Raw genomic sequence first — 19011 nt, 5'->3', positions numbered from 1 at the left:
TCGAATTATTATTCTATAGTGAGATCCACGTTATAATGGCAGTGGAGAAAGATAAGAGAACAACGTTGCCGATTCTCTGCCTTGCCACTGTCTGATCCCTGGTCTACCAAGAAGGTCAGTCATCTAATAATACACTGTAATAATTATTATTAAACGAAAATCCTGCAAATTACCCCGAAGACTTCTGCTACTTCAAATATTGACAACAGGGTTAACAGCTATAGTGAGGTCCACGTTATAATGGCAGTGTTGAAAGATAGGAGAACAACGTTGCTGATCCTCAGTCTTGTCAATGCCTTCTATAGACGGTAGCTGATACAGGATTAATGATATAATATTAACAGTTCATTCTGGTTTAAAATAATTGATTATATTTTATTAAGCAAGAAATTATATTTTTCAATTATTTCATGATGAATTTTCCTAATTAAGATGAAATGTTTTGTTAATTAATTATTAATTCTACATGATTAAAAGACGATCTGGCAACAGAAATAAGCGAGAAAGAGATAGCGCTATCCGCTTTGTTGAATGATAGACAAGGACAGCAATACCATTACTAATCACTGTCATTATAACGTGGACCTCACTACTATATCAGGTATATGACTGAATACAGTATTGATTTTGTTAATTACCTATATATGCCTGATAGCCCAATGGATGCAATTTTTTGGACAATGTTTCTACTATGGACTTTACTAAATTAAATACCTTTCCTAAAGGTGAAAGTTTGTAGAGTGACACTAGTTCCTTACAATGTAAAAACGTTCTTCTTATTACTAATTCTCTTCGCCTTCGTGTTCTTCTTCACCTTCTTTCAATTTTTTCTTCATCTCATTTTTATGCTTTTTTCATCTTCATTTTTGCTCTTCATCTTCTTCTTTCTATTTATTCTTTTTATTCTTCTAGCCCCGAGAATTAGAAGAAAAAAAATGAAAGAAAATTTCTTCTTATTAATTTTCTCCTTCATCACCTTCTTTTTATATTCTTCATATTCTTTCTGTTTTTCCTCATCCATTTTTATGCTTTTCATCTTCTTCTTCTTTTCGTATTCTCCTTCATCATCTTCTTTCTTTTTTTTCTTTTTATTCTTCTAGCCCCAAGAATTCGAAGAAAAAAATTAAAAGATGAAATGAAGAAAAATAGGAAGAATATAAAAAGAAGACGAAGAAGAAGATACGGTATCATTTTATATTCTTCATCTCTGCTTTTTCTAGCCTATTTTCTCTTCTTATCCTTGATGATAGAAGAATAAGAAGAAAAAAGAAGTAGATGATGATGATGAAGAAGAAAAAGAAGATGATGATGATGATTATGCAGGAGAAGAGGAGGAAGAAGAAGAAGAAAGAAAGAAGAAGAAGATCCAGTCTCTTTACAACAGTTTACCATAGGTATGGCGGTATGGTAATTTTAATTTTACAGTTTCACAGTACTACACGTTTTGTTAGATCCAGACGTATTTCAAGTCACTGTAAAGTATTACAGTCAACTTGCAGTATATAATAGTAATATTAAAAGAGCACTTTCATAATTGCATCAACCTTCTCCCCATTCTCTTAAATTATTCAATACTGTATCTAATGAACAAAAACACATCACGTTTATTAAAGTAATAGCTCAAGGTCAGTGACAAAAAGTTGTGACTTGAGGAACAGGATCTACAGAAGAAAAACATTGAAAAGTTTTATTTTTTATAATTCTTTTTATTCATGTGTTGTTTATTGTAAAGAAGGATTCGAAGAAAAAATGTATTACTATTTTATTTTGATACATTTCAAAAGAATGTGGGTGTTTTTTCACTTTAAAGTTATCAAAATACAATAGTAATAATATTAGTAAGAACAAGATGGATAACCAACAAAGAAAATTCATATTGGAAAAATATGACAATGTTAAAGAATCTGCAATTACCACCTTTTTTGGATAGGATTTTATGAATTGCAGACAAGAAGTCTTCAAATATTGAATTTAATTCAGAATGCGAGATTCAAACTTGGTGGATTTAAAAATATTTTCCTCCATTTCACTTAATAGAATTATAGTGAAGAATTCTAGAAATATTTTTTACAGGCAGAAATTAAAATGAATTTTATTTTCATTCAATAATTATTCATCTTTTCTCCACTTTTTATTCTTCTAAATATTGCCTCCAATTCACTCAATAGAATTATAGTGCAGAATTCTAAAAAAAAATTTACAGACAGAAATTAAATGAATTTTATTTTCATTCAATAATTATTTCTCTTTTCTCCCCTTATTCTTCGATAAAGTTAAAGTGATTATGTAAGGGTTCACATACTATTATCAGTGAAGGCCATATAATTATTGATAATAAAATCTTTCTGGTAGAATATATATATATAAATTACCATTGTTCTAATTAAATCTATCGGCTGTAAGAATGTGATACATTATTAAAAAGTTTACGTAAGTTTCTTACACTTATTATTTTATTATCGATACATTCTATTTTCTATAACTTTCTTATATTAAGATAAGCTCACCTTTTAATTATAAGATTACTTAACTTAGTTTGTACTGTAAACCATGTAAAGCTTTCTCATCTATTACAACAGCAAATAGGTAATTGCTTGGTATTTTATGATACGTTAACTCAATTAGTTATAATTGTAGTAAATTTTTCTTTCATTCTAAATTATGATTGAATTTGTTGGAGCTGGGCAAATTGAGCTATTTAAAATACCATGCATACTATTTATATAACATATATTTTTATTTTTTCTACATATGCATTTTTTAAACACTAAAAATTCAACCCTAAATTCAAAAATTAAAATATTCTCAGGGAACACTTCTTGATAATAACTTAGGGTATGAGTGAATGAAAGATTGAAATTCAAAATAGAACAATATTTTCTTATCGTTTGAGATTTTGTTTAGACCGTATTTCATTTATTTTATATTCAGAAGATATAGCAGATGACTTTAATTTGCATAGATAATGAGGGAAAAATTCAACGATTTTTTTTTATCTATTCTTTACTCTATTATTATTTTTTTCTCATGTAGGAAGTAATATAATTATAATTCCACCACCTGACAGTTATTACTTTGCAGTGGTTCGGAACCACCTTAAACTGTAAGTAAATATTTTTCATCTAATATATGGGATTTCTCATCATATACAGTAGGTAGTTTCATTACCACTTTTAGCAATATTATCATTAGCTCAAAAGCCAGCGATTTCATGACTTATTATCAGAAGTGAAAATTGAACAATTTTCCACTGCCAAAACTAAATAGCAACTAGAAACCCCCATACTTTTCCTTGAAGATTGCATAAGATGTGACAACCATAAAAAATGTTGCGAATTGAAAGATGAATGAGTGCAATGCTCTTCTTTCTGACAGTTTTGTTATCAGCATAATCATTATCAACTTATCAAATGGATTGTATCTTTTATCTATTGTCTATGAATGAATGAATAAATAAATCTCTCTCCAACGGAGAAGACCATGTAGAAACTGAAAATCATTTATGTATTATCCATGTAAAATATAAACGACAGTAAATATATATCCTTCATCCTCCTATATACTTCCAACCGTGCTGAAATTAAACACGTGACATCAAGCCTCGTGCGTTGGCAGATAGTGACGAAATCAACTTTTAGCTGTCAGCAATTCACATAGTTCACTTTTCATTCATCCTCTACTGACATTGGAAAGTGAATCTTACTACTAATAGTATTGTGGCGAGTAGTGGGGGAAGCCCTTATTGATTGTGACGCAATAAGTCGCCATTCTTTGAGTTTAGCGTTGAGTGTCAAAAGCAAGCCAAGTGAACAGACGTTGTTATCATGAAGTTGTTTAACCATTCTCGGACTTTACGTTGTGATAATAATTATTAAGTGGAGGGGATTTGGAGGGGCTACAGACTTCACTATAAATACAATCTTTTGCGTTGTGAGTGCCAGTGTTGAAATACATTACTCGGAATACACAGTGGTTTCACAGAGGAAGGAGGGAACTTTACTTCATTGAGCGGTAACTAGTTTATGGGTATGTAGCCTAATTCAGTTTACTGAATTTCTATTGTTTACAGTCATGAACAACGTAAACAATAACATTGTTAATTTTAATAAACCTTTTTTGGGAAACCACGTACATTCTAGAACCTGACTTCCATTTTCACCATAATGACGCAATGTTACCTACACCATCTGCAGATTTTCGCTTTGGGTTTAATTATCTATGAAATATTTCCTGTTTTTCCTATAAATAAGCATTTATGAATATTTTATTTATAGTTTCCAACAAAAATCGGAGAGTTTTATTGAACTTTTCTCTTATAATTTCTTACTTTTTGGTGACATCTACGAGTTCCATATCTACCTCAACCACGCGCATGTGTAGGCTACATTTGGTCGTTTTTTATTTTAGATTTAATCAATTAACTATTGATTTTTTTCCAATTATTTCAGGAATTGAGCAATCTATAATATTTGCTTGTAAATATCCAACAAGTAACATCAAATTTAATTGAAGTTTTCACTTAGAATTCTTTGTTAGTGCTCGGTTGTAATTGACCCATCAAATCTAGATTTCTAGAGCATGACCCATTTTTGCAAAATAGCGTGTTGTAGATTTTGACTCACTTTGAAAATCAATTTTATAAAACTTCCCTATAATCTATAAGACTAATCGTATTTTTTTAACTTTACGTGAGTTAGGTATTCACGAATATTATAATACTTTTATAAGTTTGAAAAACTATTCTCAACTTATAGGTTAAGTCATAAAATAAGCTACCATACTAATAAAATTATTCTAGTTAGCCTATTAAACGTGTAAGTTGTTGAAGTGTACGCTGAAATCAAATAATAGACTATATTCTAGTGCCTGTAGTTTAAAAATTGGATGAGTTTAACACAATTAAAAATATGTCTACTACTATAAAAAATAGTACAGTTATCAAGGTTATATGGATACGATAGGTTAGTTCATGCAATGGATAGGGTTAGTTATAGGCCTAGGTTAGTTTATAATGACGAAACCATTTTTTTATAATAATAATAGGCCAACAATTTTTTTTTTTAATGAGACATTAAATAACTATGCTATACAAGTACATGAGAATAAGTTATAGAAATTGATCCTCAGGTCCCAGGGGTCTGACAGACTCACCAGATACGTTACCTGTTTTTGGTTCTGTATTAGTAATTTCTATAAATAGATAAGTGCTTCAAAATAGATTTGGAATGCCGCCAAAATTACTGCGCAGAATGTACTCTACATAGAGTAGGGTGAAGGCTTCATTAAGTTATTTTAACTCACCGTACGCTACTCGATTTTACTAAAATTATTTTAGTTGCCAAATTCGTAGTTTAATATCAGCTGAAATTTTTTAAAATATTTATCTTTATAAAGTTACCTTTCCCAGTTCAGAATCATTAACTTCAGTTTACTAAATTTGGAAAAAAGTATATTACAGTGGTAGCCTATTAGAGCTGTACCTAATTTTAAATTTTAACAATTATTATAATGACACGTTTTTTGGAATGGAATTTAAAAAAGTTTTCGTGTAAAACTGGTAAGATTACATTGCTTCAATAATCAATTCAAATTAGCCAAACTTAAATCAAAAGAATTTCTTTATTGTAATTGAATATATTGTCAATTCTTTTATAAAATATATAGTATCAGTTTTTTTCTGACTAGTTCCACTTATAGAGTGGTTGAAAAACCATTTTGCTTAATCAATTATTGTGATTTATCTTATCATAATTTTGATTTGAGATTTAGCACATACCTTATGATAGATACCGTAAAGATATCTATTTAGATAGGCTTAGGACAATTTACTTATGATACCGAAAAAATTAGTTATTATTTGAGATATTTTTATTCTTGTCATTCATATCTTCATATCTATAAAATAAATAGAATTTAAAAAATATTTACTTGACCTTTGAATGAAACTAAATTTAATATCTGTTGTGCTTTTAACAAATCCTGGCTGAGCATATCAAATCAAGCACGGATAACACCTTCTACTTGTTTGGAATAATTCTCATTTGATGTTATACATTTTGTTTATCTATTTTATTACAATAAGTATAATCACTTGCTGAAAGGATCAACAGGTTTAAGCCCAATACTATTTCTTTTTTCAATTTAAACAACATACTGTCCAAAAATATAACTTATAAATATAGGCCTACCACAATACCAAGAAAACAAATTTTGATTTTATAAGTAGTTGATATGGATATACAGGTTGGCCCATAAGTTACTTGACAAATATGCATTTTATGAGAACCAAGAAAACAAACAAATTGATATACAGAATGACCCATAAGTCAGTTCAAAGATATGTTGTATTTTAATGGAATAATACATAACATAGTAGAATATTATTTTGTTTATATAATTAATTATTATTTGACAACTTAATATCAAACATGACCTCTCAAACTAAACTGTAGTACACAGCTGTTGTAAACAAACCTAAACAGCTGTGGTCTGGTTTGTAACACTACAAACAGCCAAGACTTTATATTTCAACAGCTGACGAGCTGACTTCAAAATTACTATCGCTAGTTGACTCATGTGCCACTCTGTAAAATAAGAGAGAGATCAAAAATAAAGGATTTGAAATGTCCAAAAATCTGAATAAACTTGAAATCTGTTTTTAATGTTATCAAGAAAAAAAAATGTTTTTTTATAGTTTTTCATGTTCATACGTGTCATCTTTTGGAGAGCGAGAGACAAATAATTTTTCACATAATTTTGTTCTGATTATATTTTTGGGACAAATAAAGATTTGATTTGAGTGGAGAGCGAGATACAAATAGTTTTAACATGATTCTGTTTTGATTGCAAAGCAAGATACAAACAATATAGTATCTTACGTCACATGGACGGGAAGGGACCTTTTGCAGGTAAGAATGATGTTGGTAGTCGAGGCGTTAGCCGAGGCTAAAATTTCATTCGAGCACTGCAAAAGACATTCACGTCCAAGTAACGTACACTATTTTTTGTCATAATAATCTAAAGAAGAATAATTTATTGTTAAATACAAAACATTACCTGCTTGTGCTGAAGTTACTACATGCATTCTATAACCTAGTTTACAAATTCTGAATCAGGAATTTTGTAGAAGTTTCCACCTGGAGCGCTAAAGGTGGTTTTTTGTAGCAGTTTTGCTGATCCTATTTCGGAACTAGGAAACATACTCGTCTGTAAAGAAAACGTATGGTATTATTACAGTAGAGTATGCTGTAATGAGAATCATATGTTTATTTGTTCTGCAAACAGCTGTATATCGGCTTGACTTCATGCATGGAAAAAAGCTGAGATTGAATGACTTTGACAAAAATATTTAAACATAAAGTTGTTTGGTTGCAGAGAGAGAATAAACTTATTAATATAATTTTGTTTTGATTGCAGAGCGAGAGAAAAATAGTTTAACATCGGACGGCCCTGTGTTGGCTCTAAGCTGTCGCAGGGAAGAGAATGGCTGGGTGCCGACGGTTGGGCGATGGGGCTGCGAATGGCCGAGTTGACTCGAAACTGCTGACAAGACACTTTGCAATGACGGAGGCGGGGGTGGGGCGTGGCCGCAAGACCACCCACTGCCGCTGCCTCGCTGGGGGACGGGAGGCGGGGGCAAGTCTGGCTCCGCCCCCACCCCCATCCTGCGCCTGCCCACCATCGAGGCTTATGAGGAGTTGGCGCTGACCGTAGAGTTGACTGTGCAGCAACTGATACACCGCCATAACTACAATACTGTCGGCAATTTCATCAGGTAATTACACTCATTTTATCCATTTGAACTATGGAACCATTTCTGAACGTGGATTTTGGAGTCTAAATCAATACCTAATATTTAACTCTAAATTTATTGATAATTTCGACTTTATTAATATAATATAAAATTAGCTAACTAAAATGCATCCATAAAGCCTGGTTTTCACTAGTAGAGTTAGTGGTCGAGTAACTGGCATACTAACTCTACCGAGGTAACTCTACTCTACTTACTTGGTTGAGTTAGGCTTAACTCACACTTACGCGGCTCAGGTCGAGAAGAGACTCGACTCTAGTCGAGAGCATGTGTTTTCAAATGGTGGCAGTCACGGAGTCTAGAATCGACTGGTCTGAGTGTCACCATTTGGAAACACATGCTCTCGACTATAGTGAGGTCCAGGTTATAATGGGAGTGTAGGAATATAGGAGAAAAGGGTTGCCAGATCTCAGCCTTGCCACCCAAACAGCTGATACTGGTATATCTGATCAATTTAACTGTTCATTGTTGTTGAAAATAGTTGATCATATTCTATTTGTCCAGAAAATATATTTTTTAAAGATGTAATAGTAAATGTTCATGATTGAGATTAAATATTTTGTCAAGTAGTTGAATTTATAAATTGTTGATAAACGATGTGGCAACATCGCAATGCGCAAAAGAGATAGAGACATCTGCTTTGTTGAACGATAGACAAGGAGAGCAACACCATTGCAAATCACACACTGCCATTATAACGTGCACCTTACTATAGAGTCGAGTCTCTTCTTGACTGGAGTCGCATAAGTGTGAGTTGAGCCTAAAAAGATGCATTTTCGTTTGTGCGTAAACTTCCACAGTCGACGACAAGCATTGTTGACATTCATATTGTCCAAATTTCAAGTGTGCTAAAACAACTATAATCCATTCGATGCATGAAATCTTACAGACTTTGTAAGTAAACAAACAAGGAAGAATCACTTTCCCTACTAGCTTGCCACTTCACTTTCTGGCAACCAGCCAACTACTGAACTGAACTGACGAAAACGGATCCAATGGACGACCGTATTCGGCCGAGTTGACGGCCGGCAGATTCGACCGATCCAACGGCCGAACGGATCGGTTGAATACGGTTCCAGTGGACAGTTACCCTAACCCAACCTCTTGCGATTGAAACTTCTACCAGTTTAAACTCACTAACCTCCTCCTGTTTGCAGGTTCTACCAGGCATACCGCGCCAGCCGCGAGTCCAGTCTGGCCCACTTCTACCAGGCGTACCAACCGCCCATCACGGCCGCTCACCACACGTGCGTCGGCCTCGGCCTGGAGCTGTTGCAGCGGTTGGCAGCCCTGGACGGCCGCTTCCCCGGCCTCAGCCGCCATGTCTACCTGGTCAGCTGCGAGGAGGCCGTCGATCATGCCGACGAGTACGTGAGGAGGGAACCTGATCCCTGGTCTACCGAGAAGGTCAGTCATCTAATAATACACACTAATAATTATTATTAATCGAAAATTCCAATTAAATACTGCAAATCACCCAGAAGACTTCTGCTACTGCAAATATTTATTTATTTATTCACAATATCACATCGGAAACAACAGGGTAGTGATCCAAATATGTTTCCTTAACACAACAATAAGTACAGTATACAGTTTAATCAAAACAAAAAAAAGATACTGAAACTAACGTTTGAAAAAAATACTTAGAAAACTACTTCTAAAACATTCCTTAATAGAGTTGATGGTGAAAGTGATTGTGAAAATATGAAGTGTAGAAGGAGAGGTGCTATCAATAAAGAAGATGAGAGAGAATGCAGTCTCATATGAATGATAGGATGAGGGTGATAATGATAACTGCCAGCAAAGAACTTTGAAAATAAGGGGTAAGTAAGAATAAAATGAGTTTGAATGTGCAAATGAAGGAAAGAGTGATATTTATTAATTATTTTTGTAATGATATTTATAAATTCAGTTATTCTGATTCTCTCTCTCAGAAGAATCGTTATTGTGCGCTTGAAACTTGATGGGCCATCAGAAAACACATCCACCCCTCAGCCAAGTCCATTCAACAATATTGACAACTGGGCTAACAGCTAGATGGAAATTCGATTAAAGCTAATATCCAAAAATATTTGCCAGCCTGGGAATCTAACCCAAAAGATACACAAGGAGCTTTTTGGAGTTACGTTCTTTTAGAACAACGTTGCCTCAGACAGAATCTGATTCTAAGGATATGGTACACATGATACAGTATCAACGAAATACGTCAATAACAGCTTAGATTCAAACAGTATCATCTCAATTTGATACACAACACTATAATTTGATACAAAACTTCCAAACTTTGAATGAAACCATGGGACCAACATCATTAAAACTAATGCAATTTGTATTTGTGTTGCAGGAGCATGTACTAGTTGCATGTCAGGTTGAAATAGCCGGACGTCGCGGAATTATGCTGTTGGACCCAGGCTACCATGTTGCCAGGGTGGTTACTGTCATGTACGATCAGATGTACCCGCATACAGGTTAGTTCATCTATTAAGTAAGGTTTACATTAGTCAAGTTTACTTGAATTCAAGTTTTTTTACGTTTGAAAAATTGAAGTCAGAAATCAAGTTACTCAAATTTAAACAAAGTTTTCGACTAGCTCCAATATTCCCAGACCTCTTTCTATAGACCTTATTAGGGAGATTGCATTGAAGCATATTAGTAGACAATATTGAATTGATGTGACCATGGTATAGGACGTTTATGATCCAAATTTCACTGTTAGCTCAAGCCAATAGTCCTAGTAGTTCTTTTACTTTCCTTGCCCTACTACCATAGGTAAGGAAAGTATTGCTTTCCAAAAAAATTAAGGTACCCCAATTTCAAGTTTTCTATACGTTTCAAGGTCCCCTGACTCCAAAAACATGATTTTTGGATGTTGGTGTGTGTGTGTGTGTGTATGTCTGTGAACACGATAACTCCATTTCTAATTAACCGATTGACTTGAAATTTTAAACTTAAGGTCCTTATACCATGAGGACACGACAATAATAAATTCATAAAATTCAATTCAAGATGGCGGATAATTAATAAATACATGTTTTTCACGGTTTTCTCGAAAACTGCTTTAACGATTTTCTTCAAATTTATACCATAGATAGCTATTTATAAGCCCTATCAACTGACATGAGTCTCATTTCTGGGAAAATTGCAGAAGCTCCGTAATATTCCTGAGAAGAATGAATTTTGTTAAATTTCTATCACGATTTTCTCGAAAATGACTTTTTAATTTTTTTTTTAAATTCATACCTTGTATAGTTATATATCAGCTCTATTAACTGGAATGAGTCTCCTCCCTGAGAAACTAACAGGGGGTCCACCCCATCCCTGAGAAATTTACTTTGTAACCTCTTTCTCGTGCGTGAGGTAGGTAGGTAGAGCAGTTTATTCAAAAGAACACATGTCAATATTTTATTTGTCGAACAGCTGTCTGTTTTGACAACTTTCAAAAAATCCTGGAATTTCATAATTCAAACAAAGGAAAATGTACTTTGTACATACAATAACAATAGTATAATCGTAGTTATTTAGCCGCCAATCGGCATGATGTTATTCCCCTCGTTTAAGAATGAGGCTTATAGATCAATCAGCAAGGAAGTTGTGTGAGTGCACCACACCAGATTTTTTCGTGAAGCTATGTGATGACGGTAATCAATCAAAATTGTTTATTGTCATTACAAAACAAATTGTGTAACGAGGTCAGGTACATTTACAATTTATAACATTCTTCATTCATCAATACATGAATAAGTATGGTAACGTTTTTTAACACACTAGCAATAATAATAGTAATAATAAAAACAGGACAAGAACAATAATATTCTATATGTCTATAGATGCGTTATCAAGTGTCAAACATTCTACAAACTCATTAACACTGTAAACACAAAGCTCACACAACATATCTTTCATGCATTTTTTAAAACTGCTCATATTTAATGCTCTGACTTCTGTTGGCAACAAGTTATAAATTTTCTTACCAAATTCATAAAAACTGTTCAGAGTTAGTTGTAAGTTACATTGACTTCTATGCAACAATGTTTTGTGGCGTGTTCCATAATTGTGAATGTAATTATTTGTCTGCATACAACACCTTTTTACATACAACAGACACTCAAGAATGAAAAGAGATGGAACCGTCAGTATTTTTAGCTCTCTGATCAAAGGTTTACAATGAGTTCCACATTGGACATTGAAAATAGCTCTCACAGCTCTTTTTTGTAAAATCATGAGCTTTTTCATTTCAGACGAGTGTCCCCAAACCATTATGCCATATGACAAATGACTTTGAAGTATGTATAGTAAATTGACAGCAATACATCAAGATTGACAAAAGGTCTAAATTTCCTGATGAGAAATACACCCCTAGCAACTTTTTTACTGATATTTTCAATGTGTATGCCGCATTTTATGTTTGACTCTAACGTCACACCCAAAAACTTCACCTCCCCATTTCCTGAATAATTAGCCAAGGAAAGATTCATCGTTTGGGTTTTGTTGCTGTTCAGACTAAGTGAGTTGGTCTCTCATACTGTGCTGTTATAAAACTCTCATCCCAACAAAACAGTAATAATAAACACTAGTCGATAGTAATCGGCTTGAGTAGACAAAAATTCGTCTAGAAATTTGGATCACAAACGACCTATACCATGGGATATCTTCTTATGCCATCTTTGCTCTATGGTGGTATCACAACACATGATACAGTATCAACACAGAATGATACAGTATCACCACAACATGATACAGTATCTCACCACAGAATGATACAGTATCACAACACATGATACAGTTTTATACTATGATACTATGTTTTCTGTATGCTATAGGTGATTCTATTGATGATAATGATATTGAATTCTCAAGTAACTTTTATTGATTTTGAACGTTGTTATTGTGTGTTGTTAGGTTGGTTCACGCAATCGAAGGAAGGTGACATGCGTAAAGACTACAACTACGCGTTCGCGTCGGGTGCGGATGAAGCCGGCTACGTGGTGTGGCGTGTGCGTGACTCGAGGGGCGCCGCGACGCCTGTTAAGGTGTCGCACAGTGTCATCTTTGTGCGTCGGCCGTTCCTGAACGCGATAGATGTCGCCGAGAGACGCAACCTCGTCTACAATTTCCGCAGTTTGTTGGCGCGTAACACCAAGGTAAACTAGCCACATTTCATGACAAGAAGAACAGTTAACCGTAGAGAAAAGATAGCATAATAATATATATTCCAAGCTCCAAGTTGTTCCAATTTTCAAGCGGTTTTTTATTTTTCTTGATAATTTTCAATTATCAAGATAGCATAATTAGATATCCCAAGCTCTAAGTTGTTATGTTCCAATTTTCAAGCCGTTTTTTTTTGTCAACTCAAGCTGATTACTGTCTATTATTACTGTTTCATTGGGGAGAGTGTAAGAACGGCACAGTATGAGAGACTACCAGCGCCACTTAGCTTCACCAAAAACATTTACTAGGACTATCGGCTTGAGTTAACAGTGAAATTTGTAACATAAATGCCCTATACCATGGGATATCTTCTTATGCTATATTTTCTCTATGGTAGTGGTAGTATCCTATCAACAAAACTAACAGAGAATAGATATGAGACCGGGTGATAGTGTGAGAACGGCACACAGTATGAGAGACTACCAGTTTTTATTTAATTTGGATAGTAACTTTCAACAAAATAGCGTATGTATAAGTTCGTCATAATTATACTAATATAATGCAGATTGCAAACTACGAAAGACTACAGTATTTGAATACTGTTCATCATTATTAATTCCATTCTATTGTTTTCAGGGTCAGCTGACGGCTGGTATCTACTTTGGAGTGCCCGAAGTAACGGCTGGGGGGAGAGACAAACCATTGGTGACCCTCTTCTATCAGGCTGATGGAGTCAAGAAACGCGAGAAGGTGGCTTTCGATCTATTTGCCACCCCTGACATGGTAAGAGATTAATAAACAACTGACAAAAATATATTTTAATTCATTAATATCGGGGCACCGAGCTTCGCTCGTTATTTATGAATTTATTGATAAACAGAACACAATTCTCTAAAATGATCGTGTTTATATTACACAGCTGGCTATACGTCATCTTATGAATTTTGGGGATGCGATGTTTTGATTTTTCACATACTAACTTTTTTACTATATCCACAGCTGTTTCAGCCAAGGATGAATTATCCTTTTAATGTCGTTCAGCGAGTTTTCTCAAGGATGACACCTAGTGCAATCGAATCTTTTATCATAAACCTACTATGTTCCAAATTTCGTGAAAATCGTTAGAGCCGTTTTCGAGATCCGTTAAACATAAATAACCAGATATAAATATAACCAGAAATTGCTCGCTTAATATTATAGGATACTGAAGCCTATATTAATAGAAAATTCAACAATTATTCCTCACCAAATATTCATGCAAAAACGAGCAACGAAAAACATAAAAGTTTCACCATGCAAGGAACTTGTTTCAAAAGGAATGGTTTCAGTCCTTCAATATATAGTGAGTTTCTAAATATAAATATTAAATAGTGAGTTTTTCTTTTCGGTCTCAGAATTTCATAGTCTCTTCAAAGTTTGGGATTTTCTAATTAATTGTGATTGATTTAATTTTATTTAGAAGTATTCTTTCAATTCAAAAATGATTTTTTTCTGTTTTTAATTGTAAATCGAATGTGTAATTGAAGAATGTTGAGTGACACATAACCTAGCTACATTTGGACTGTTGTATAAATTAGAATTGGAACCGTTTTGAGCTTATAAGCCTGTGGTACTTTTCTGTAAGTTGTGTAATTCTAAATGATTAAATAAATAAATATCTCAGTTCATCAAGTGCCTATTTTTACCATTTCTTGAGAAACTGAAGCAATTGGGAATTTGAGCTGTTTAGTTCGTCGATTCTCTTGGCATGAAGTTTACGTTGCAGGCTAATACAAAGTGAGCGTTTCAGTTCTGACGTGGATTGGAGCTCCGCCCAACTATGCAAAGTTTGATTCTAGATTCCCAATTATCAGGCTTCAGATACAATTCAAACAAAAAAATTCAATTGGAAAAGATTGAGCATAAAAATCTCAACAATTAATGTGCAGTAACATTTTCACCTACAATTGAAAATAAGCTTGAAATTCGAGAAAATGTGATTATTCAATTGCAAACTGTCTCCAGCGTTATTGTCCTGTCACCAGCTGGCTTATATATTTGAATAGTAGACTTGAGATGCGCGTGAACACTAGCGTCAGGTGATCAATTCTCATAACGGCAAGGAAAGTTGTGTGAGTGCGCCACCAGATTTTTGTCTTGTGTATTGTTTTTTGAAATGTATTTCAAGCTTTAATTAACATCTTGTCTTTTTCATATTCACAGAAACTAGACCCAGATCTAAATTCTATTCTTGTTTTTGAATAATTTCAATATTTCTCCTGTATTGTTTTTTTGAGATATATTTAAATTATAATGATCATTTTGTTGTTTTGTGTGCAGAAACTGGACCCAGCCCTAGCCAAAAGCGTGGCGCTCTGCGGCGAGCAGCTCGGTCTTCCCGAGTCGGGTCTCAGAGACCTGCTCTACAAGTTGGCTCACATCCTCACCGACGCATCATTCATCAGTCAGATGCTGGCCATCAATCAGGCCATCATTCTCATGTCGGACGACAACTGAGAACTACCTCCATCTCACTCCCACTCGACCACCCCGCATCTCACATCTCGTTCACTCATCATACTAGCGTCGTTCGTTTTCCTAACACTCATTATAATATTTTACAAGACGCATCAGTTTTGGTAAATTTCATTTGGTTTCATTTAGCATTTTTTGTGGTTCAATCTACGATAACTTTTTAGGCTGGGGTTAGATTCATACAAAGCGTGAATCATCAAAATGATAGGGAGAGAAAAAATAAGGTAACCTTATGCTATTCCTTTCTCAAATTTGGATAAGGTTCCTCATTTGGTTGGAGGGAGAGAATAAAATAAGGTAACCTTGTGCTATTCCTCTCACAAATTTGGATAAGGTTCCTGATTTGGTTGGAGGGAGAGAAAAAATAAGGTAACCTTGTGCTATTCCTCTCCCAAATTTGGTTAAGGTTCCTAATTTGGTTGGACTAGAAGAGCCTAGAGCTAGAACACGAATTTTAGAGCTTAAAACACTTAGAAACAACCTGACATGAGAGGCTTGTTAAATTATGTCTCCAAAAGTATACTGATTCTTTATTGATCCATACAAGTACATTAACAAAAATGATAAGGAGAGAAAAAATAAGGTAACCTTGTGCTATTCCTCTCCCAAATTTAGATAAGGTTGGATAAGGTCTAAAAGAGCTTAGAGCATAGAGCTAGTACACGAATTTTGGAGCTTAAAACATTTAGAAACAACCTGACATGAGAGGCTTGTTGAATTATGTCTCCAAAAGTATATATTGATTCTTTTGTGATTCATACAAGTACATAATCAAAAATGATAGGAAGAGAAAAATAAGGTAGCCTTGTGCTATTCCTCTCTCAAATTCGGATAAGGTTCCTCATTTGGTTAGACTAAAAGAGAATAGAGCTAGAACACGAATTTTGGAGCTTAAACACTCAGAAACAACCAAACTTGAGAGACTTGTTAAATTATGTCTCCAAAAGTGTACTGATTCATACAAGTACATTAACAAAAATGATGAGGAGAGAAAAAATAAGGTAACCTTGTGCTATTCCTCTCCCAAATTTAAGGTTACACACAGTCCGAAATAGGTCAAGACTTGTAGTTGTTCACTTTACAAAATTTACAGTTATAAATTATTTTCACAAAGTAGATATGAATCCCCTCTTAGGACCGTTTGCACAGTCAAAGCTTCATCTGAGTTTAATCAGCTGTGGATTTAAACTCAAATGAACTACATTATAAAGAACTAGACTTGATATCTATTCAATCCAGTTAAAATTGATTTGATATTTAGTTAAAACTGGCACTTTGAAACAACCCGACATAATTATGAGACGCTTGATAAATTATGTCTTTGAAAGAGCATGAATCAATTATAAGGGCCGTTTGCACTGTCAAATCTCAAACTGAATTCAATCAGCTGGTGGTTTTAAAAACTTGGAATGAACCACATTATAATAAACGAGACTTGATATATGGATTTAAATTGATTTAAACTGGCACAAACGGCACTAAGTCTAGTTACACACACATCGAGTTTTGAACGTACGATTTTTTCTCCGTCCTCATAAATACTATAATTAGATAGGGCATAACTTGGCAAACAGGTGATGGGTTTGCCAAGTTCCATTTGATCTGGCCCTTTTTCATAAAAACTTGGAAGTCCTGTAATACAGGAACAGCTGATTTTATCGGCTATATTGAGCATGTAATTGGAATGTTGATTCTCCTGTATCACGTGACTTATAAGTTTTATGAAACAGGGCCCAGGTAGAATTCATAAGGACGGCAAAAATCGAACCTCCAAAAATCGATGTGTTTGTTGAGCTAGTAAGGTCTCGTGGCTTCACAGCCGCGTACTGTGTTTATCTACATTTTCATTAATCTTTGTTCACAAAAAAGATTCGCTCGTTTGATCTAATCCCAGCCTAAGAGAACACTAAAATCTTATTATAATAATTTTAACTTCTTGATTTGTTGTATTTTTTCAAGTATGATTCAGTGTTGAGGACACAAGGCCGGTCTCACACTGCTCACGAATATCGTATCATATAGTAATTGTTATAATTTACGAATATGGTATCCAGAAGTAATTAGGTCGTTAATTTCGAATTGTGATCTTTGACTTAGGCCCATATGCACCTTCTACGCAAATCTAGGTTTACTAGAAGGTATGGTCGTATTTATTATGTGTTAAAACCAACTGGTTTAAATCAATTACTGGCCAATCTCAGTTTAAGGGTCGCTTTCTCCAAAGTTGGTTCAACTACTAAACCCTGTTAAAACCAACTGGTTTAAACCAATCGCTGAAAAATATCATTTAAATTTTATTTGGTGATCGGTTTATTAGTTGACATTAATCGTGCATTGGTTATATTATAATTATTGTTGATTTTAATTGAATATTTGACACACAACTTAGTTTAGTTGTATTATCCACACACATAAACTATCAGGACCGTAATAAGCTTGTAAAGATGTAGAGCGCAAACGCTTGGAATAAAGGGAATTATCCAGTGAAAATATTGTTTCCGTTATTTTTGCCAAATTATCCTTGTACCTAGTTATGTAGATTACTATAGTGAGGTCCACGTTATAATGGCAGTGTAGGAAGATAGGAGAAAAGGGTTGCCAGATCTCAGCCTTGCCACCAAAACAGCTCATACTGGTATATCTCATCAATTTAACTGTTCATTATTGTTGAAAATAGTTAATATTTTATTTATCAAGAAAATATATTTTTCGCCCCACTTGGATGTAATGAGCTGGTTTTCGTGCGTCATATGGAGGCCGAAAATGATTGTTTTCTGACCAGGCCGGTAAAAGTTTTACGGCCCTAGGGCTGTAAAATAACCTTGAAGTCAGCTGATTCTGATTTGATGTGAACGTGTTTACAAAATGGTTTATGAAAATGAATCAGTTTATGCTTCTAGAATTGAATAAGTATTCTGCAATAAGATACTATTATTTTATTTGGATGAATAAAATACAGATAAGATATATATATTATAACTATTCAAATTCGATTTTCAGAGTAGGATAGAACTTATAACCTAAACTTCCGCAGTCAACGACAACAATCATTGTTGACGTTGACATTCAGATTGGCCAAATTTCAAGTGTGCTAAAACAGCTGATCAAAAAACTTTTCATCATTTGTGTTTATTATTCAAGAATCAAAACATTATATAATATATCAATCATCTTATTGTCATTTGGAAGAATAAAAGTATAAACCAACCTCTTACATAATTGAACATAATCTTTTAGGTTATTTAGACAAATCAGAATAAAAATAAAAGTACTTGGACAATTTCCTGATAGTCAGATTACCTCAAATTTACTAGAGCTATGACCTTCCTGTTTTGCTTTCAGAAGTGCCTAATAAACAATTATTCTCATATTTATATTGTTTATTTTTCTGTGTGGCGAAAAATAACGTTCTCACCATGGGCAAAATGTTTTTCCGGCTCTAAATCTTTTCTAGTCCTCGGCCTATGGCCTCGGACTTGAAAACCGATTTCGAGCCGGAAAAGTCTCATTTTCGGCCCTAGGTGCGAAATATACTATTT

The 19011-nt window shown here is 34.0% G+C and overlaps 1 protein-coding gene across 3 annotated transcripts; it reads left to right on the top strand.

The window, feature by feature from the left end:
* Window positions 1-3747: 3747 nt before the first annotated feature.
* LOC111055398 lies at window positions 3748-17962 on the top strand. 3 transcript variants are annotated; one of them, XR_005571275.1, is made up of 8 exons: window positions 3748-4026; window positions 7417-7774; window positions 8968-9217; window positions 10155-10278; window positions 12710-12951; window positions 13595-13741; window positions 15278-15696; window positions 15770-17962. XR_005571275.1 is itself a non-coding variant. In XM_039427935.1 (7 exons), the coding sequence occupies exons 4-7, from the start codon at window positions 10206-10208 to the stop codon at window positions 15452-15454; spliced, it is 639 nt and encodes a 212-aa protein (XP_039283869.1). In that variant the 5' UTR covers window positions 3748-4026; window positions 7417-7774; window positions 8968-9217; window positions 10155-10205; the 3' UTR covers window positions 15455-17962. The 3 variants fall into 3 exon arrangements, 2 of the variants coding, with proteins under 2 accessions (XP_039283869.1, XP_039283876.1); XM_039427935.1 differs by having other exon boundaries at window positions 15278-17962; XM_039427942.1 differs by lacking the exon at window positions 3748-4026 and adding an exon at window positions 5380-5557 and having other exon boundaries at window positions 15278-17962.
* The last annotated feature ends 1049 nt before the right edge of the window (window positions 17963-19011 follow it).

This window comes from Nilaparvata lugens, chromosome 1 (genome assembly GCF_014356525.2).
Source record: "Nilaparvata lugens isolate BPH chromosome 1, ASM1435652v1, whole genome shotgun sequence".
NCBI classification, from domain to species: domain Eukaryota; kingdom Metazoa; phylum Arthropoda; class Insecta; order Hemiptera; family Delphacidae; genus Nilaparvata; species Nilaparvata lugens.
The sequence above is the reverse complement of the archived record's forward strand: the minus strand, read 5'-3'. Positions and strand labels throughout refer to the sequence as shown.